General features: G+C 46.6%; 1 protein-coding gene across 1 annotated transcript in view; it reads left to right on the forward strand.

Moving 5' to 3' along the window:
* Window positions 1-23,243, forward strand: part of camkmt (calmodulin-lysine N-methyltransferase) — a 243,920-nt gene that overhangs the window by 156,938 nt on the left and 63,739 nt on the right. Inside the window, exons 4-6 of the mRNA XM_014179982.3 lie at window positions 16,230-16,290; window positions 21,017-21,068; window positions 22,901-22,964. Coding sequence (XP_014035457.1) covers window positions 16,230-16,290; window positions 21,017-21,068; window positions 22,901-22,964 — 177 coding nt within the window. The remainder of the gene's footprint in view (window positions 1-16,229; window positions 16,291-21,016; window positions 21,069-22,900; window positions 22,965-23,243) is intronic.

The following is a 23,243-nucleotide window of genomic DNA, read 5'->3' on the forward strand; positions in this document are numbered from 1 at the left end:
GGGGTGGGCGATTTGTTGTTAATTAAATCTCAGAGTGCCTCTTTATCATTACGTATTGTATCTGTTGTTTGCAGGCTTGGTGGTTTATGGTCATCTGTTCTGATTGCGATAATGATGTGTCCAAATGAGGAGCATTCTGAGTGTAGGCCTAACTGTCCACTGTTGTGACTGAGGTAGGGGACAGACAGACAGACAGACAGACAGACAGACAGACAGACAGACAGACAGACAGACAGACAGACAGACAGACAGACAGACAGACAGACAGACAGACAGACAGACAGACAGACAGACAGACAGGAGAAGAAGGGATGTGCATCTTTCCCTTTCAAGACAATTCAATATGTATCTAGATACATGGGCTCCAATACGATACAGGAACGATCTATTTTAGTTCGAGGCGATTCTGTTTGATACGATTCCATGCATTAACATTTGTTTTAAAAACACATTCATTTTCAATTCTAAATAAAAAATATAGAGCTGATTAGATTAATATATAGCACAACGTTGGTTTTCGCACCATCTCAAAATCAAATGGTTTTGACCGTTTGGATGTTTTTAGTGGTCGTTTCTTCATCTGTTTTGACCGTTTGGATGTTTTTAGTGGTCGTTTCTTCATCTGTTTTGACCGTTTGGACGTTTTTAGTGGTCGTTTCTTCATCTGTTTTGACCGTTTGGATGTTTTTAGTGGTCGTTTCTTCTTCTGTTTTGACCGTTTGGATGTTTTTAGTGGTCGTTTCTTCATCTGTTTTGACCGTTTGGATGTTTTTAGTGGTCGTTTCTTCATCTGTTTTGACCGTTTGGACGTTTTTAGTGGTCGTTTCTTCATCTGTTTTGACCGTTTGGATGTTTTTAGTGGTCGTTTCTTCTTCTGTTTTGACCGTTTGGATGTTTTTAGTGGTCGTTTCTTCATCTGTTTTGACCGTTTGGATGTTTTTAGTGGTCGTTTCTTCATCTGTTTTGACCGTTTGGATGTTTTTAGTGGTCGTTTCTTCTGTTTTGACCGTTTGGATGTTTTTAGTGGTCGTTTCTTCTGTTTTGACCGTTTGGATGTTTTTAGTGGTCGTTTCTTCTTCTGTTTTGACCGTTTGGATGTTTTTAGTGGTCGTTTCTTCTTCTGTTTTGACCGTTTGGACGTTTTTAGTGGTCGTTTCTTCTGTTTTGACCGTTTGGATGTTTTTAGTGGTCGTTTCTTCTGTTTTGACCGTTTGGATGTTTTTAGTGGTCGTTTCTTCTTCTGTTTTGACCGTTTGGATGTTTTTAGTGGTCGTTTCTTCTTCTGTTTTGACCGTTTGGATGTTTTTAGTGGTCGTTTCTTCATTCGTTTTGACCGTTTGGATGTTTTTAGTGGTCGTTTCTTCTGTTTTGACCGTTTGGATGTTTTTAGTGGTCGTTTCTTCTTCTGTTTTGACCGTTTGGATGTTTTTAGTGGTCGTTTCTTCTTCTGTTTTGACCGTTTGGATGTTTTTAGTGGTCGTTTCTTCATCTGTTTTGACCGTTTGGATGTTTTTAGTGGACGTTTCTTCTTCTGTTTTGACCGTTTGGATGTTTTTAGTGGTCGTTTCTTCTTCTGTTTTGGCCGTTTGGATGTTTTTAGTGGTCGTTTCTTCATCTGTTTTGACCGTTTGGATGTTTTTAGTGGTCGTTTCTTCTGTTTTGACCGTTTGGATGTTTATAGTGGACGTTTCTTCATCTGTTTTGACCGTTTGGATGTTTTTAGTGGTCGTTTCTTCTTCTGTTTTGACCGTTTGGACGTTTTTAGTGGTCGTTTCTTCATCTGTTTTGACCGTTTGGATGTTTTTAGTGGTCGTTTCTTCTTCTGTTTTGACCGTTTGGATGTTTTTAGTGGTCGTTTCTTCTTCTGTTTTGACCGTTTGGATGTTTTTAGTGGTCGTTTCTTCTTCTGTTTTGACCGTTTGGATGTTTTTAGTGGTCGTTTCTTCATTCGTTTTGACCGTTTGGATGTTTTTAGTGGTCGTTTCTTCTGTTTTGACCGTTTGGATGTTTTTAGTGGTCGTTTCTTCTTCTGTTTTGACCGTTTGGATGTTTTTAGTGGTCGTTTCTTCTGTTTTGACCGTTTGGACGTTTTTAGTGGTCGTTTCTTCTTCTGTTTTGACCGTTTGGACGTTTTTAGTGGTCGTTTCTTCATCTGTTTTGACCGTTTGGATGTTTTTAGTGGTCGTTTCTTCATCCGTTTTGACCGTTTGGACGTTTTTAGTGGTCGTTTCTTCATCTGTTTTGACCGTTTGGATGTTTTTAGTGGTCGTTTCTTCTTCTGTTTTGACCGTTTGGATGTTTTTAGTGGTCGTTTCTTCATCTGTTTTGACCGTTTGGATGTTTTTAGTGGTCGTTTCTTCATCTGTTTTGACCGTTTGGACGTTTTTAGTGGTCGTTTCTTCATCTGTTTTGACCGTTTGGATGTTTTTAGTGGTCGTTTCTTCTTCTGTTTTGACCGTTTGGATGTTTTTAGTGGTCGTTTCTTCATCTGTTTTGACCGTTTGGATGTTTTTAGTGGACGTTTCTTCCTCTGTTTTGACCGTTTGGATGTTTTTAGTGGTAGTTTCTTCTTCTGTTTTGACCGTTTGGATGTTTTTAGTGGACGTTTCTTCTTCTGTTTTGACCGTTTGGATGTTTTTAGTGGACGTTTCTTCATCTGTTTTGACCGTTTGGATGTTTTTAGTGGTCGTTTCTTCTGTTTTGACCGTTTGGATGTTTTTAGTGGTCGTTTCTTCATCTGTTTTGACCGTTTGGATGTTTTTAGTGGTCGTTTCTTCATCTGTTTTGACCGTTTGGATGTTTTTAGTGGACGTTTCTTCATCTGTTTTGACCGTTTGGATGTTTTTAGTGGTCGTTTCTTCTGTTTTGACCGTTTGGATGTTTTTAGTGGTCGTTTCTTCTGTTTTGACCGTTTGGATGTTTTTAGTGGTCGTTTCTTCTGTTTTGACCGTTTGGATGTTTTTAGTGGTCGTTTCTTCATCTGTTTTGACCGTTTGGATGTTTTTAGTGGTCGTTTCTTCTTCTGTTTTGACCGTTTGGATGTTTTTAGTGGTCGTTTCTTCATCTGTTTTGACCGTTTGGATGTTTTTAGTGGACGTTTCTTCTTCTGTTTTGACCGTTTGGATGTTTTTAGTGGTCGTTTCTTCTTCTGTTTTGGCCGTTTGGATGTTTTTAGTGGTCGTTTCTTCATCTGTTTTGACCGTTTGGATGTTTTTAGTGGACGTTTCTTCTTCTGTTTTGACCGTTTGGATGTTTTTAGTGGACGTTTCTTCATCTGTTTTGACCGTTTGGATGTTTTTAGTGGTCGTTTCTTCTGTTTTGACCGTTTGGATGTTTTTAGTGGACGTTTCTTCATCTGTTTTGACCGTTTGGATGTTTTTAGTGGTCGTTTCTTCTTCTGTTTTGACCGTTTGGACGTTTTTAGTGGTCGTTTCTTCTGTTTTGACCGTTTGGATGTTTTTAGTGGTCGTTTCTTCTGTTTTGACCGTTTGGATGTTTTTAGTGGTCGTTTCTTCTTCTGTTTTGACCGTTTGGATGTTTTTAGTGGTCGTTTCTTCTTCTGTTTTGACCATTTGGATGTTTTTAGTGGTCGTTTCTTCATTCGTTTTGACCGTTTGGATGTTTTTAGTGGTCGTTTCTTCTGTTTTGACCGTTTGGATGTTTTTAGTGGTCGTTTCTTCTTCTGTTTTGACCGTTTGGATGTTTTTAGTGGTCGTTTCTTCTTCTGTTTTGACCGTTTGGATGTTTTTAGTGGTCGTTTCTTCTTCTGTTTTGACCGTTTGGATGTTTTTAGTGGTCGTTTCTTCATCTGTTTTGACCGTTTGGATGTTTTTAGTGGACGTTTCTTCTTCTGTTTTGACCGTTTGGATGTTTTTAGTGGACGTTTCTTCATCTGTTTTGACCGTTTGGATGTTTTTAGTGGTCGTTTCTTCTGTTTTGACCGTTTGGATGTTTTTAGTGGACGTTTCTTCATCTGTTTTGACCGTTTGGATGTTTTTAGTGGACGTTTCTTCATCTGTTTTGACCGTTTGGATGTTTTTAGTGGTCGTTTCTTCATCTGTTTTGACCGTTTGGATGTTTTTAGTGGTCGTTTCTTCATCTGTTTTGGCCGTTTGGATGTTTTTAGTGGTCGTTTCTTCTGTTTTGACCGTTTGGACGTTTTTAGTGGACGTTTCTTCTGTTTTGACCGTTTGGACGTTTTTAGTGGTCGTTTCTTCTTCTGTTTTGACCGTTTGGATGTTTTTAGTGGTCGTTTCTTCTTCTGTTTTGACCGTTTGGATGTTTTTAGTGGTCGTTTCTTCTTCTGTTTTGACCGTTTGGATGTTTTTACTGGTCGTTTCTTCTGTTTTGACCGTTTGGATGTTTTTAGTGGTCGTTTCTTCTGTTTTGACCGTTTGGACGTTTTTAGTGGTCGTTTCTTCTTCTGTTTTGACCGTTTGGATGTTTTTAGTGGACGTTTCTTCATCTGTTTTGACCGTTTGGATGTTTTTAGTGGACGTTTCTTCATCTGTTTTGACCGTTTGGACGTTTTTAGTGGTCGTTTCTTCTTCTGTTTTGACCGTTTGGATGTTTTTAGTGGTCGTTTCTTCTGTTTTGACCGTTTGGATGTTTTTAGTGGTCGTTTCTTCTTCTGTTTTGACCGTTTGGATGTTTTTAGTGGTCGTTTCTTCTTCTGTTTTGACCGTTTGGATGTTTTTAGTGGTCGTTTCTTCTTCTGTTTTGACCGTTTGGATGTTTTTAGTGGTCGTTTCTTCTTCTGTTTTGGCCATGCAGTGCACCTCCAAATCCTAATATTGAGTTTGTCAGGGCATGGACTATACAAGGTGTCCAAAGCATTCCACAGGCATGCTGGCCCATGTTGACTTCATTGCTTCCCACAGTTGTCAAGTTGGCTGGATGTCCTTTGGGAGGTGATCCATTCTTGATACACACGGGAAATTGTTGAGGGTGAAAAACCCAGCAGTGTTGCAGTTCCTGACACAAACCGGTGTGCCTGGCACCTACTACCATACCCTGTTCAAAGGCACTTAAATCCATGTCTCAATTGTATAAAAGACTTAAAAATACGTATTTAAAACGACCAAAACTGTTGCTGATGGTGAACCTGAACAGTCAAAATCAAATCTATTGCAAGCCCCTGTCAGCAGGTAGGCGATAGCCAGATGAGAGTTGTCTCTGGTAGCTTACTTCTGGTAAAACACCATTTTCAACAGCACATAGATTACAATAACCTATTAGTCAAGGGATTCATCCACTGTTTCTCCCTCCCTATCTATCTCCCCTTCTCTCATTTTCTCTCCATCTCTCCCTCTCCTCCAGCCTCCCTCTCTCCTCCTCTCCTCCTTAATTGTTTATATGCATTAACATTCCCCAAGTAGACAGTGTTGGGTCCAGGTGACAGACCTGTATTTTGAAAGCCCAGCCTTCCTTAGCCAGAGGAAGGTAAGCAATTTAAGCCCTGTGCTGAGCCCTAATCTCAGGTTGTCAAAAGGAGCCCAGCCATTCTCCCTATGCTAATCAATCAATGACGCCCTGCACCTGTTCATCTGTTCAGCTTAGCAGCCAGGCCCCAGCTCTGATATATCTATTAACTTACTGTCAGGGGCCGGGCAGAGGGCTGAGGCCTCCGCTTGCCCAGCGCAGCTAGATGAGATTCCTCCAGCCCTGGCATTTGAAGGCAGATAAGTAAGCTATCAGAACAGCGGATAAATAGCAGAATAAAGATTTGGCGCTGCCCCTGAGAGTGAGGCGACAATGCAGCCGTGGCGAGCCAGATAGCCTCCCTCATTATGCTGCCACACCAGCCCGTAATCCAAAAAGTTGTTTACCGAGAGAGGAGGCAAGTGTTATCTGTGACCGCCACAGTGTTTTCTGTGTGTGTGTGTGTGGTGGAGTTTTTTTTGGGGGGGGGTTTAAGAAATGCCCTCATGTGCGCAGTTGGGCGAGACTGATTTTTTTTTTACCCTGTCAGAGGTGTCTTCCCTTTTGTAGGGGGTTGTGTGTGTGTGTGTGTGTGTGTGTGTGTGTGTGTGTGTGTGTGTGTGTGTGTGTGTGTGTGTGTGTGTGTGTGTGTGTGTGTGTGTGTGTGTGTGTGTGTGTGTGTGTGTGTGTGTGTACTGTAAATCATTGAAATTACCCTATTCCAATGTAAAATAGAGGATGACTGTTTCTCTGTCCTCCCATGTTGTCTTCAGTCAGAGCAGACAAAGAGCTGAACGGAGATCTCTGGGGATGATCACAGGTTTACTGCTTATGGATGTGTGTATAGTATAGGATCTTATGGCTGTGTGTATAGTATAGGATCTTATGGATGTGTGTATAGTATAGGATCTTATGGATGTGTGTATAGTATAGGATCTTATGGATGTGTGTATAGTATAGGATATTATGGATGTGTGTATAGTATAGGATCTTATGGATGTGTGTATAGTATAGGATCTTATGGATGTGTGTATAGTATAGGATCTTATGGATGTGTGTATAGTATAGGATCTTATGGATGTGTGTATAGTATAGGATCTTATGGCTGTGTGTATAGTATAGGATCTTATGGATGTGTGTATAGTATAGGATCTTATGGATGTGTGTATAGTATAGGATCTTATAGATGTGTGTATAGTATAGGATCTTATAGATGTGTGTATAGTATAGGATCTTATGGCTGTGTGTATAGTATAGGATCTTATGGATGTGTGTATAGTATAGGATCTTATGGATGTGTGTATAGTATAGGATCTTATGGATGTGTGTATAGTATAGGATCTTATGGATGTGTGTATAGTATAGGATCTTATGGCTGTGTGTATAGTATAGGATCTTATGGATGTGTGTATAGTATAGGATCTTATGGATGTGTGTATAGTATAGGATCTTATAGATGTGTGTATAGTATAGGATCTTATGGCTGTGTGTATAGTATAGGATCTTATGGCTGTGTGTATAGTATAGGATCTTATGGCTGTGTGTATAGTATAGGATCTTATGGATGTGTGTATAGTATAGGATCTTATAGATGTGTGTATAGTATAGGATCTTATGGCTGTGTGTATAGTATAGGATCTTATGGATGTGTGTATAGTATAGGATCTTATGGATGTGTGTATAGTATAGGATCTTATGGATGTGTGTATAGTATAGGATCTTATGGATGTGTGTATAGTATAGGATCTTATAGATGTGTGTATAGTATAGGATCTTATGGATGTGTGTATAGTATAGGATCTTATGGCTGTGTGTATAGTATAGGATCTTATGGATGTGTGTATAGTATAGGATCTTATGGATGTGTGTATAGTATAGGATCTTATGGATGTGTGTATAGTATAGGATCTTATGGATGTGTGTATAGTATAGGATCTTATGGCTGTGTGTATAGTATAGGATCTTATGGATGTGTGTATAGTATAGGATCTTATAGATGTCTGTATAGTATAGGATCTTATGGATGTGTGTATAGTATAGGATCTTATGGCTGTGTGTATAGTATAGGATCTTATAGATGTGTGTATAGTATAGGATCTTATGGATGTGTGTATAGTATAGGATCTTATGGCTGTGTGTATAGTATAGGATCTTATAGATGTGTGTATAGTATAGGATCTTATGGATGTGTGTATAGTATAGGATCTTATGGATGTGTGTATAGTATAGGATCTTATGGATGTGTGTATAGTATAGGATCTTATGGATGTGTGTATAGTATAGGATCTTGCAGGTTTTATATTTGGATGTTTTATTGCAGATTGTAAAAATGATGAGTTAAATGTTGATTGGTACTATCACTCCTTTTATCTGTTCCTCTCTCTGTCCCAGTCCAAACTAGACAGACCCCCCCACTCACACACTCTCCACCCTTCTAAACTCTTCCACCCCCCGTACTGCAGTAATCCTGAGGAGCAGTAAACTAGAGGTGTGAGGGGACAGATTGCCAGTTGATCATGCCGAAATGCACTCTTATCCGTTATTGGATCTGAAATGGAGGAGGCTTAAGAATTATCTGAGTCCTCAGTTAATGTGGAGATCATCTGGAGAAAGCTCCGCGGGGCTGGACTGGGTTGGCCGGATGGTTAGCTGGCTGCTACGGTTACCGACGGCGTCTGGGACTGATAACCTGAGGGTGGGGGTGTACGCTCTACCCCTCTCGTTGATGTCTTTTCCTCCTCCTCCTCTCCCTCCACCTACTCCTCTCCCTGGGGCCACACTAATATGCCCCATGCTGTGCACTGGCAGGGCTCTACAGTGCGACCATTTTACTCGTGTATGCGCCTAAATATTTTTCTTCGCAACCTGGAATTTGTATTTAGGAGCACCAGTGCACCTAGAAAATGAAAGATTCTAGCTTGAAATGTTTTTCATTGTGCTCCTTAATTTCTTTGTGTGTGCCTACATTTTTCAACTTAGACGCACACGTGCTCCTCGTTAAAAAGATCAGCGTGGAGGTCTGACTGGGGGAGCTTGGACAGAGACAGAGGTAAAGTCTTCTAGAATCTGATCCGTCTTCCTTTACCCCCAGTGCATAGGGTTAATCATTTCCACTGATGTAAAGAAGTTCATTCTTCTGAGACAAGGAAGCTGGCTAGATTGTAGGAGACTGGATAGGTGGGCGGTGTAAGCAATTAATATGGCTGAAATTCCACCTAACTTATCAGAGCTCAGAAGTAGATGGTACGTGCCTATAGGGGCTGGGGATCATGTGATTAGTGTCGGCCACTCCCGTTGGATTAGCCCGGTGCTGTGCACCAAAGTTTGTGAGGTCACAAGTTCATCCCAGTCTTACCTCTACCCCCCTGTAAACCCTGCTCTGTCCATGTCTGGTAGTGTGGCTTCAATTGGATCTATGGGGATTTGCCAAGTACCAGTGGACAGTAAGAGGATCCCATTACACAGTCAGAGGAAAGCTGTCTGGATGCTCGGGGAATCTATCTGTTGCATCTGTCTGTTGGCACATCCTTAGTTGGGTAAAATACATGGCTCTGGTGTCATCTGATTGTATGGCTCTGGTTAGAATGGCTAGTTGCCATGGCTAGCTGGTACAGTGTCCGCTTTACCATTTGTAGACGGGTTAGTCTGTGTGGTAACTGTCTAATAAATAAAATGTGAACAATTATACTGCTTACTAAGCCCAGGCCTACTGACAGAAAGCTGGTCTAGTCCTCAGAACACCTGTGTGAGAGTGCGTGTGTGTGTGTACCTTCACCTCTGTTTAAGATGTCCTAGTCTTCTCTAGGCCGTTTGTGTAACACACCTACATCAGGCGTGACAATGAGTCCTGTGCCTCTCTATACACTTCAGTAGATGTTGGTTCTAGGTTGAATCCTGACTACAGGGTGGGCGGTGGATGAGCTGATCTTTCCTGGAACCTCTCTGTGCCACACATAATAGGCTAAGTCCTAGTAATGCCTGTAATTCAGTGATGATCTGCAGTGGGACATGCTGCTGAATGAGTTCCTCATATGCTCAGGTCTCCTAATGCATCTTACAGCGTTGGTCATTTAATGCTACAAATAAAGAGAGAGAGGTGTTATGGAAGGGGGTTAGGGGGCCAAACGTGGTGGAGGAAGAGTTTATCCTGCCTACAGGCCAGGCCAAGGCAGACTCAACAACCCCTGCAGCTCCTTTCCTCATCTGGTAATTGAAGGTGAGAAATGATTTCATTATCCTCGGGAAGAGAGTAATCTGGTCTCGCCTCATGATCCGCTCATTTCCCCGAGTGCATCTCGACCTGGAAAACACATGCGCGAACTTACATGCACACGTGCGCGCACACACACACACACACACACACACACACACACACACACACACACACACACACACACAAACATACACACTAGGGGAGTCTGTTCTGTTCTCCCAGGACAGGCTACACACACTCTCTCCCCTCTACTATCTCCCACGGCTGTTAGTGTTATTGGAGTGAAGGATCAGTCATCAGATTCCACATATGCTTTATTAATGTCTCAATCAAAGCTTTTCTACTTGACTCACACACACACACACACACACACCACACTGTCCAACCACACACACCACACTGTCCAACCACACACACACACCACACTGTCCAACCACACACACCACACTGTCCAACCACACACACACCACACTGTCCAACCACACACACCACACTGTCCAACCACACACACACCACACTGTCCAACCACACACACACACCACACTGTCCAACCACACACACCACACTGTCCAACCCCACACACCACGCTGTCCAACCCCACACACCGCGCTGTCCAACCACACACACCGCGCTGTCCAATCACACACACCGCGCTGTCCAACCACACACACCGCGCTGTCCAACCACACACACCGCACTGTCCAACCACACACACCGCACTGTCCAACCACACACACCATACTGTCCAACCACACACACACCATACTGTCCAACCACTCACACACCACACTGTCCAACCACTCACACACCACACTGTCCAACCACACACACACACCACACTGTCCAACCACACACACACACACACCACACTGTCCAACCACACACACACACACCACACTGTCCAACCACACACACACACACCACACTGTCCAACCACACACACACACACCACACTGTCCAACCACACACACACACCACACTGTCCAACCACACACACACACCACACTGTCCAACCACACACACACACCACACTCTCCAACCACAGACACACACACCACACTCTCCAACCACACACACACACACACACCACACTGTCCAACCACACACACACACCACACTGTCCAACCACACACACACACCACACTGTCCAACCACACACACACACCACACTGTCCAACCACACACACACACCACACTGTCCAACCACACACACACACACACACCACACTGTCCAACCACACACACACACCACACTGTCCAACCACACACACACACCACACTGTCCAACCACACACACACACACCACACTGTCCAACCACACACACACCACACTGTCCAACCACACACACACCACACTGTCCAACCACACACACACCACACTGTCCAACCACACACACACCACACTGTCCACACACACACACCACACTGTCCAACCACACACACACCACACTGTCCAACCACACACACAGCACTGTCCAACCACACACACCGCACTGTCCAACCACACACACACCGCACTGTCCAACCACACACAAACCACACTGTCCAACCACACACACACCACACTGTCCAACCACACACACCACACTGTCCAACCACACACATACCACACTGTCCAACCACACACACCACACTGTCCAACCACACACCACGCTTTCCAACCACACACACCACGCTGTCCAACCACACACACACCACACTGTCCAACCACACACACACACACCACACACTGTCCAACCACACACACACACCACACTGTCCAACCACACACACACACCACACTGTCCAACCACACACACACACCACACTGTCCAACCACACACACACCACACTGTCCAACCACACACACACACCACACTGTCCAACCACACACACACACACCACACTGTCCAACCACACACACACACCACACTGTCCAACCACACACACACACACCACACTGTCCAACCACACACACACACACACCACACTGTCCAACCACACACACACACACCACACTGTCCAACCACACACACACACACACCACACTGTCCAACCACACACACCACGCTGTCCAACCACACACACCACGCTGTCCAACCACACACACCACACTTTCCAACCACACACACCACACTGTCCAACCACACACACCATAATGTCCAACCACACACACCATAATGTCCAACCACTCACACACCATAATGTCCAACCACTCACACACCATAATGTCCAACCACTCACACACCACACTGTCCAACCACACACACACACACACCACACTGTCCAACCACACACACACACACACCACACTGTCCAACCACACACACACACACACCACACTGTCCAACCACACACACACACACACCACACTGTCCAACCACACACACACACACCACACTGTCCAACCACACACACACACCACACTGTCCAACCACACACACACCCCGCACTGTCCAACCACACACACACACCGCACTGTCCAACCACACACACACCCCGCACTGTCCAACCACACACACACACCGCACTGTCCAACCACACACACCGCACTGTCCAACCACACACACACACCGCACTGTCCAACCACACACACCGCACTGTCCAACCACACACACCGCACTGTCCAACCACACACACCGCACTGTCCAACCACACACACCACGCTGTCCAACCACACACACCACGCTGTCCAACCACACACACCACGCTGTCCAACCACACACACCACGCTGTCCAACCACACACACCACACTGTCCAACCACACACACCATAATGTCCAACCACACACACCATAATGTCCAACCACTCACACACCACACTGTCCAACCACACACACACACACACACACACCACACTGTCCAACCACACACACACACCACACTGTCCAACCACACACACACACCACACTGTCCAACCACACACACACAGCACTGTCCAACCACACACACACAGCACTGTCCAACCACACACACACCGCACTGTCCAACCACACACACACACCACACTGTCCAACCACACACACACACCACGCTGTCCAACCACACACACCACGCTGTCCAACCACACACACCACACTTTCCAACCACACACACCACACTGTCCAACCACACACACCATAATGTCCAACCACTCACACACCACACTGTCCAACCACACACACACACCACACTGTCCAACCACACACACACACCACACTGTCCAACCACACACACACACACACCACACTGTCCAACCACACACACACACACCACACTGTCCAACCACACACACACAGCACTGTCCAACCACACACACACAGCACTGTCCAACCACACACACCGCACTGTCCAACCACACACACCGCACTGTCCAACCACACACACACCGCACTGTCCAACCACACACACACACCGCACTGTCCAACCACACACACACCACACACACACCACACACACACCACACTGTCCAACCACACACACAGCACTGTCCAACCACACACACCGCACTGTCCAACCACACACACACCGCACTGTCCAACCACACACACACACCACACTGTCCAACCACACACACACACCACGCTGTCCAACCACACACACCACGCTGTCCAACCACACACACCACACTTTCCAACCACACACACCACACTGTCCAACCACACACACCATAATGTCCAACCACTCACACACCACACTGTCCAACCACACACACACACACACCACACTGTCCAACCACACACACACAGCACTGTCCAACCACACACACACAGCACTGTCCAACCACACACACACAGCACTGTCCAACCACACACACCGCACTGTCCAACCACACACACACCGCACTGTCCAACCACACACACACACCGCACTGTCCAACCACACACACACCACACTGTCCAACCACACACACACCACACTGTCCAACCACACACACAGCACTGTCCAACCACACACACCGCACTGTCCAACCACACACACACCGCACTGTCCAACCACACACACCGCGCTGTCCAACCACACACACCGCGCTGTCCAACCACACACACCATAATGTCCAACCACTCACACACCACACTGTCCAACCACACACACACACACCACACTGTCCAACCACACACACACACACCACACTGTCCAACCACACACACACACACCACACTGTCCAACCACACACACACACCACACTGTCCAACCACACACACACACCACACTGTCCAACCACACACACACACCACACTGTCCAACCACACACACACACCACACTGTCCAACCACACACACACACCACACTGTCCAACCACACACACACACCACACTGTCCAACCACACACACACCACACTGTCCAACCACACACACACACCACACTGTCCAACCACACACACACACCGCACTGTCCAACCACACACACACCGCACTGTCCAACCACACACACCGCACTGTCCAACCACACACACCGCACTGTCCAACCACACACACCGCACTGTCCAACCACACACCGCACTGTCCAACCACACACACCGCACTGTCCAACCACACACCGCACTGTCCAACCACACACACGCACTGTCCAACCACACACACCGCACTGTCCAACCACACACACCACGCTGTCCAACCACACACACCACACTTTCCAACCACACACACCACACTGTCCAACCACACACACCACACTGTCCAACCACACACACCATAATGTCCAACCACTCACACACCACACTGTCCAACCACACACACACACACACCACACTGTCCAACCACACACACACACCACACTGTCCAACCACACACACACACCACACTGTCCAACCACACACACACACACACCACACTGTCCAACCACACACACACACCACACTGTCCAACCACACACACACAGCACTGTCCAACCACACACACACAGCACTGTCCAACCACACACACCGCACTGTCCAACCACACACACACCGCACTGTCCAACCACACACACACACCGCACTGTCCAACCACACACACCGCGCTGTCCAACCACACACACACCACGCTGTCCAATCACACACACACCACGCTGTCCAATCACACACACACCACGCTGTCCAATCACACACACACCACGCTGTCCAATCACACACACACCACGCTGTCCAACCACACACACACCACGCTGTCCAACCACACACACCACGCTGTCCAACCACACACCACGCTGTCCAACCACACACACCACGCTGTCCAACCACACACACCACGCTGTCCAACCACACACACCACGCTGTCCAACCACACACACCACGCTGTCCAACCACACACACCACACTGTCTAACCACACTGTCCAACCACACACACACCACACTGTCCAACCCCACTCACACACACCACACTGTCCAATCACACACACACCACACTGTCCAACCCCACTCAGGAAGGTCACACTGTTAGTCAAACACTGTAAACTTCATCATGGACCTTGAAAATGTTCTATAGAGTACCAGACTACCAGAGAAAACATTTAAAATACCATACGCTGCTTCAGGTTGGCCTCTTACGCTTCTAAAGTGGCGTGATACAGGCGCCTGGTAAATTGTAGCGTCTCTGGCTGTCACCGGGTTCATCAGGAGACAGGCGGAGTGTATTTGCGGGGTGAGGAGTGAGCAGGCCTGTTTTTAATAGGAGAGGAATATTTGGACGTTTTATCAATAGGCATTATTAAATCCTCCTTGGTTGAGCTAATCTTTGGGCCGGCGGTGCAGGGAGAGACGAGCTGCCTGAGAGGTGGAGAGAGGCTGCCTGTAAGCTGCTTATTATATCGACTGCCTTCTCTCTCTCTGTTTCTCTTTCCAGAACACATTCTCTCTCTGCTACCTCTCGTCTGCAAGATGAACACACACACACACACACACACACACAAAGAAAGTCAACCAGAGCTGAGCAGAGCCTCAGCCTTCCCATCAAAGCCAGCTGCTAAGGCTGAAGTTTTATTCAAATGAGTGTTTACTTCTTTCACTGCCAAGGAAGTGTGTGTCTGTCTCCTTCTCTCTCTCCCTCCTGTGTGTGTGTGTGTTGTGTGTGTGTGAGACAATAGCAGCTTCATGGCACTTTCTGTACCTAACAGAAGGAGCAGGCTGGTAGTGGGTGATAAGCCAGGCAGACTGGCTTGCTCCTGCTGATTATCGCCCACCGGACCCCCTCTCTCCACACACACATTTGCCCAGCTTACAAGTCTAAGGAGCCATAGTGAGGAGGGGCGAGACAGATAGACAGGGGATGCTTGTATCACAGGCAAGGTGGCAGCTCTGTGGAAAGCTTTCAGAAAACACCACACACACACACACACACACACACTAGGTCTACACAGTGAGGAGAGGCGACAGGCTTTATTATGTGTTGCTGTAGTTGAAACAGACAGATGGGTGTAAGAATGCTCCACGTTGAGGAGATCTCTGGTGTAGATATAGAGGTTGTTAGTTTGGTTGTGTTGGCTAGTTCACCCCTGGTTGGAGGTTTTGAAATGGACATGTACATGGTTATGTACGGTAAACATTCAAATGATTGAGTTGAATACCTGTGGTTTTGATGGTGGTGGTGGACTGAGAGTGAATAGATAATGCCAGTCAGTAGATGTATGTCTTCATGTTGTCCTCTTGTTTTTCCCAGGTGTTTGGCCCTCTGAGGAGGTGATGGCCCACTACTGCCTCAAGAAACGCCACATGTTCAGGTGAGTGGTTCTGGTCTGGCCCCTGACCTCTGTCCCTGCCAGGCAGGCTTTACAATGTACAATAGATTGTTGGCTCTGGCTCCTGCACTGCGTTAGGCTGCTGCGGCAGAGAGAACAGAGAGTTGAAAGGTGTGTGGGATGTTTGATTTGCACTCAAGGCAGTACACGACCCTTTGATTTCCTGTTTTTACATTCAAGAGGCAGGAGGAGAGGAAGAGAGGGATATTGATCAGGGCGCTGCGCTGAAGGTCAGCTAGGCCGCAACACTCAGGAAGGGAGGGAAGGAAAACCAGGGTGCAAGCCTCTGGCTGTGTGTGTTTTTTGTGCGTGCACGAGATAGAGTTGCGTGTTTGTCAGCCAGATTGTCACTCTCTTTCTATCTCCCTGTAATCAGCCACTCAGCAAGAAAGAACGAGGGGAGGAGGATAAAATAAGAAAAGACTGGACCAAATAGCTACGTGTCATCGCCTCCTCAGCCCACTGTAGCTCATAACAGCAGCACTGGACAGCACACTGGTTTTTAATGGACCTTCTTTACTCCAATTACCGCCTTGGTTGAGGATTTTGTGTCGAGGGAGAGAGGGATTCTGTACAGTAACTGTGTGTGGGTGGCAGTAATTGTAAAGAAGTGCATGTGTGTATATAAGGAAGTGCATCTAATTGATGGTATTGTCTGTGTCAGTGTGTGACTCTGTGGTGTGTGTATCCAGTACACAATGTCAGCAGCACCATGGGGAACCCAACAACCATCATTACCTTAATGTCCCTGCTGCAATACAAACTCCTATTTCCACCAGGAGATAAAGGCACAACAATGTCACTGCTTCTTCAAAGACACTGACTCTGGCTTGCTTAGGGAGGGGGGAAATCAATGAGTTGGCTGGAGCAGCATTCCAATCAATCCACACACACACACACACACACTTTCTAAGAGAAGGTATCCACAGTTAATTAGAGTTACTGCAGTGTCAGGCAGCAATGGCTGCCATGTGGTGCTCTAACCTACACCATGTTACCAAAGGACCTGCAACCCTAGCTCCCAGTCTAACAACCCTAGCTCCCAGTCTAACAACCCTAGCCCCCAGTCTGACAACCCTAGCCCCCAGTCTAACAACCCTAGCTCCCAGTCTAACAACCCTAGCTCCCAGTCTAACAACCCTAGCTCCCAGTCTAACAACCCTAGCCCCCAGTCTAACAACCCTAGCCCCCAGTCTGACAACCCTAGCCCCCAGTCTAACAGCCCTAGCTCCCAGTCTAACAACCCTAGCCCCCAGTCTAACAACCCTAGCCCCCAGTCTAACAACCCTAGCTCCCAGTCTAACAACCCTAGCCCCCAGTCTAACAACCCTAGCTCCCAGTCTGACAACCCTAGCCCCCAGTCTGACAACCCTAGCCCCCAGTCTGACAACCCTAGCCCCCAGTCTGACAGCCCTAGCTCCCAGTCTGACAGCCCTAGCTCCCAGTCTGACAACCCTAGCCCCCAGTCTGACAACCCTAGCCCCCAGTCTGACAACCCTAGACCCCAGTCTGACAACCCTAGCCCCCAGTCTAATAGCTCCTGCTATTAATGTTAATGTACAGTCTCTAGCCCCCAGTCTGACAACCCTAGCCCCCAGTCTAACAACCCTAGCCCCCAGTCTGACAACCCTAGCCCCCAGTCTGACAACCCTAGCCCCCAGTCTAACAGCCCTAGCTCCCAGTCTAACAACCCTAGCCCCCAGTCTAACAACCCTAGCTCCCAGTCTAATAACCCTAGCCCCCAGTCTAACAACCCTAGCCCCCAGTCTGACAACCCTAGCTCCCAGTCTTGACAACCCTAGCCCCCAGTCTAACAACCCTAGCCCCCAGTCTAACAACCCTAGCCCCCAGTCTAACAACCCTAGCCCCCAGTCTAACAACCCTAGCCCCCAGTCTAACAACCCTAGCCCCCAGTCTGACAACCCTAGCTCCCAGTCTGACAACCCTAGCCCCCAGTCTAACAACCCTAGCCCCCAGTCTAACAACCCTAGCCCCCAGTCTAACAACCCTAGCCCCCAGTCTAATAGCTCCTGCTATTAATGTTAATGTACAGTCTCTAGTCCCAGCTCCTGACTACGTCCGCCTTCCTTCTCCTTTCCATCTCCCCATCTCTTCAGCCAGTTAAACATGACTCTTCTCTCTCTCTCTCCCTGTCTTCACCTCTCTCTCTCCCTGTCTTCACCTCTCTCTCTCCCTGTCTTCACCTCTCTCTCTCCCTGTCTTCACCTCTCTCTCTCTCCGTCTTCACTACTCTCTCTCCCTGTTTTCACCTCTCTCTCTCTCTCTCTCTCTCTCTCTCTCTCTCTCCCTAGTCTTCACCCCTCTCTCTCTCTCTCTCTCTCTCTCTCTCTCTCTCTGTCTTCACCTCTCTCTCTCTCTCTCTCTCTCTCTCTCTCCCTGTCTTCACCTCTCTCTCTCTCTCTCTCTCTCTCTGTCTTCACCTCTCTCTCTCTCTCTCTCTCTCTCTGTCTTCACCTCTCTTTCTCTTTCTCTCTCTCTCCCTCTCCCTGTCTTCACCTCTCTCGCTGTGAAATTCCAAAAATAAAAAATAAACTGTTTTTGCTTTGTCATTATGGGGTATTGTGTGTAGACTGATGAGGAAAAACAACAATTTAATCAATTTTAGAATAAGGCTGTAACATAACAAAATGTGTGTGTGCATTATTTATTATTATTATTCAAAATGTATTAAATATATATTTATTTATTATTATTATTCAAAATGTATTAAATTACTTTTTTTTCCTCAAATCTACACACAATACCCCATAATGACAAAGCGAAAACAGGTTTTTAGAAATGTTTGCAAATGTATTAAAAGTAAAAAACATAACTATTCAGACCCTTTGCTATGAGACTCGAAATTGAGCTCAGGTGCATCCTGTTTCCATTGATCATCCTTGAGATGTTTCTACAACTTGATTAGAGTCCACCTGTCATAAATTCAATTCATTGGACATGATTTGGAAAGGCACACACCTGTCTATATAAGGTCCCACAGTTTACAGTGCATGTCAGAGCAAAAACCAAGCCATGAGGTCGAAGGAATTGTCTGTAGAGCTCTGAGACAGTATTGTGTCGAGGCACAGATCTGGGGAAGGGTACCAAAAAATTGCAGCAGCATTGAAGGTCCCCAAGAACACAGTGAAGTTTTGATCCACAAAGACTCTTCCAAGAGCTGGCCCGGCCAAACTGAGCAATAGGGGGAGAAGGGCCTTGGTCAGGGAGGTGACCAAGAACTCGATGATCACTCTGACTGAGCTCTAGAGAACCTTCCAGAAGATCAACCATCTCTGCAGCACTCCACCAATCAGGCCTTTATGGTAGAGAAGCCAAACAGAAGCCTCTCCTTAGTAAAAGGCACATGCCACATGACATGACAGCCTCCATGGACTTTGCTAAAATGTACCTAAAGGACTCTCAGACCATGAGAAACAAGATTCTCTGTTCTGATGAAACCAAGATTGAACTCTTTGGCTGAATGCCAAGCGTCACATCTGGAGGAAACCTGGCACCATCCCTATGGTGAAGCATGGTGGTGGCAGCATCATGCTGTGGGGATGTTTTTCAGCGGCAGGGATTGGGAGACTAGTCAGGATCAAGGGAAAGATGAACATAGCAAAGTACAGAGAGATCCTTGATGAAAACCTGCTCCAGTACGCTCAGGACCTCAGACTGGGGTGAAGGTTCACCTTCCAACAGGACAACGACCCTAAGCACACAGCTAAGACAACGCTGCAGAGGACAAGAAATTCCACAAATTAACAAGGCACACCTGTTAATTGAAATGCATTCCAGGTGACTACCTCCTGAAGGTGGTTGAGAGGATGCCAATAATGTGCAAAGCTCTCATCAAGGCAAGGGTGCCTACTTTGAATGATGTCTTCACTATTATTCTACAATGTAGAAAAATAGTAAAAATAAAGAAGAACCCTTGAATGAGTAGGAATGAGTATATATATATATATATATATATATATATATATATATATATATATATATATATATATATATACATACACTGAGTGTACAAAGCATTAAGAACACCTTCCTAATATTGCGTTGTACCCCCTGTTTTGCCCTCTGGTGTGTGTATCCAGTACACAATGTCAGCAGCACCATGGGGAACCCAACAACCATCATTACCTTAATGTCCCTGCTGCAATACAAACTCCTATTTCCACCAGGAGATAAAGGCACAACAATGTCACTGTCAACAGCCTCTTCGTCGGGGCATGGGCTCTACAAGGTGTCGAATGCCTTCCACAGGGATGCTGACCCATGTTGACTCCAATGCTTCCCACAGATGTGTCAAGTTGTCTGGATGTCCTTTGGGTGGTGGACCATTCTTGATACACACGGGAAATTGTTGAGGGTGAAAAACCCAGCAGCATTGCAGTTCTAGATGCACTCAGACCGGTGCACCTGGCACCTACTACCAAACCCCGTTCAAAGGCACTTAAATATTTTGTCTGGCCCATTCACCCTCTGAATGGCACACATACACAATCCATATCTCAATTGTCTCAAGGCTTCAAAATCCTTCTTTAACCTGTCTCCTCCCCTTCATCTACACTGATTGAAGTGGATTTAACAAGTGACATCAATAAGAGATCGTGGATTCACCTGGTCAGTCTATGTCCTGGAAAGAGCATAATGTTTTGTACACCCAGTGTAAATGTACAGTATCTCTCTCTCTCTCTCCTAGGGGTGCGGTGTGTGAGTTGGGAGGAGGGATGACCTGTCTTGCAGGGCTCATGGTAAGTAACATTTCTCCCACACACATTCAACCATACTACCCATATGTCACATTTCTGCACAACCATGTCTGCTCTCTCACTAATCAAGTTGACCCCTTGTGAATCCATACACACACCGTGTGTATGCAGTCATGCACTCACTCACTCACTCACTCACTCACTCACTCACTCACTCACTCACTCACTCACTCACTCACTCACTCACTCACTCACTCACTCACTCACTCACTCACTCACTCACTCACTCACTCCCTTACACACACACACTCACACACTCCTACTGTTACGTGCAATTCTGTGCTGTGCATCCGTGTGTGTGTGTGTGCAGGGGGAGGAGAGCAGAGAGCCCTAGGCCTGCCCCTTGTGCTGACAGGTTGAGGGATTGTTAGCCGAGGTCTTAAGAGCCCCTCCACATCGACAGGCTTTAGCGTGTCATCGATCCGCCACCGTCTTCAGAAGACCAGCCTGCCTTTATCTCCCTGGAGTCAATATCCCGTGTTGTGACATTGCAGGCTGCTGCTGGAGACCTTCCCTCACACCTCTCCCCTCCTCCCTCCTTTCTTCCCAACTTCATTCCTTACCTCCTTCCCTCCTCCTCTTCTTGCCCCTTGGCTTCCTGTATATTTTTTCCTTTCCTTCATATCCCCCCCCCCCTCCTCCTCATCAGTTCCTACTTCCTCCATCTACACCTCCTCTCTCCCCCTTCTCCTTTCTACTCCTTCATCCCTCTCTCTCTTCCATCATCTTCTCTCTCCATCCATATGCGTCCTTTGCATCTCATCCTCTCCCTTTCATTCTCCCCTTTCTCTCTCTCCTCTCTTTCTTTCTCCCTGTCCCTCTCTCTGTGTAGTTCCCTGTAGGGGGTCTGCCTCGGCAGGGTTTCCAGAGTGAGTGGAGTCCTGCTCTTCTCTTCTGCATGGCTGGCCTGGCCCTGTTCGGCCTAGGGCTCCTTCTCCCCGTCTGGCCAGCTGGTGGGACAGGGCTTGCTGTCCCTTTACACCCCACAGGGAGAGAAGGGGAGGGAGCGAGCAGCCCACTAGGGCGAGAGGGAGAAAAGGAGGGAGGAAGAGGGGTGAGGGAATGTTCATGGCTCTCTCTGTGTATTTTCTGGTGCTGAATTGGAGTGGAGGTGTGTGTGTGTTTGGGGGAGTGACATCTGATGGTCTTGTCAGTGTGTCATAGAGCATTTGACAACATTGATCTTATATGAATGTGCCACACACACACACACACACCAATGATAAAAAAAAGGGAAGAAAAAGGGTGCAAACACAGAAAAGACGGGGTTGTAAAGAAGCTGAAGCGTGCAGCAGCACAAAGCACTCCATCGTCTGCGGTGCAAAGTTATATGAAGGGCATCTGGCAGGCCGAGAGCAGAGAGCAGAGTGACAGCGCGCGTGATGGCTCCGCCTGATAAACACAAACCGGCAAATGAAAGGCTCTCTGCTCGCCATCATCCCCTGTCACAATGCAATTACTGAACAGACTGATAGCAAGATAGAGGCCCACAGCTAACGGGAATGATAAAAGTATTGACTGATTTGATTGAATGATTAAAATAATGCAGACATAAAATGGAGGGAAAAAAGGATGACTGAGAAAAGGAGGGGAGGGAGGGAGAGAAAAAGGGAAGATGGAGAGAGGGAAGGAGAGGGAGCTGTTGAGAATGAGGCTTTGTAGATGAGGCGATGCTTCTGTCTTGTGTGTTTGGAGAGGGAGGAGAGGGAGGGGGAGTGCCTAACTCTCTCTAGGGGTCTTTTGCTTTTATTTTGGGTTCTTGTCCTCTTTTTGTCTCATCTTTCACTCTCTGATTTCTCTCTCTCTCTTTTCAGATTGCCATTTGTGCTGACGTGAAGGAAGTTCTGTTATCAGATGGGAACGAGAAGGCTATTCAGAGTATCCTTCTCTCTCTCACTCCATCAGAGACCCAAACACAGCACTCAGCCCTGGGTCATTAGCAACCCCATAGAGACACTGTGTGTGCGTGAGCGTTTCTGGGCATGTTGGTCGTCTGTATATGTGTGTGTCTGTGTTTTTTTTTTTTACAAGGTCAGAGAATATTACAGTTGTCTGAGAATGTGAGGGAATGTACATTTTCACAAAGACACACTCGGCACTCTGGTGCCCAATATCACTTAGAATTCAGCAGAATGTCCCTTCCATACCATTTCAATC

This window comes from Salmo salar, chromosome 28, assembly GCF_965601325.2.
Source record: "Salmo salar chromosome 28, fSalSal1, whole genome shotgun sequence".
NCBI lineage: Eukaryota > Metazoa > Chordata > Actinopteri > Salmoniformes > Salmonidae > Salmo > Salmo salar.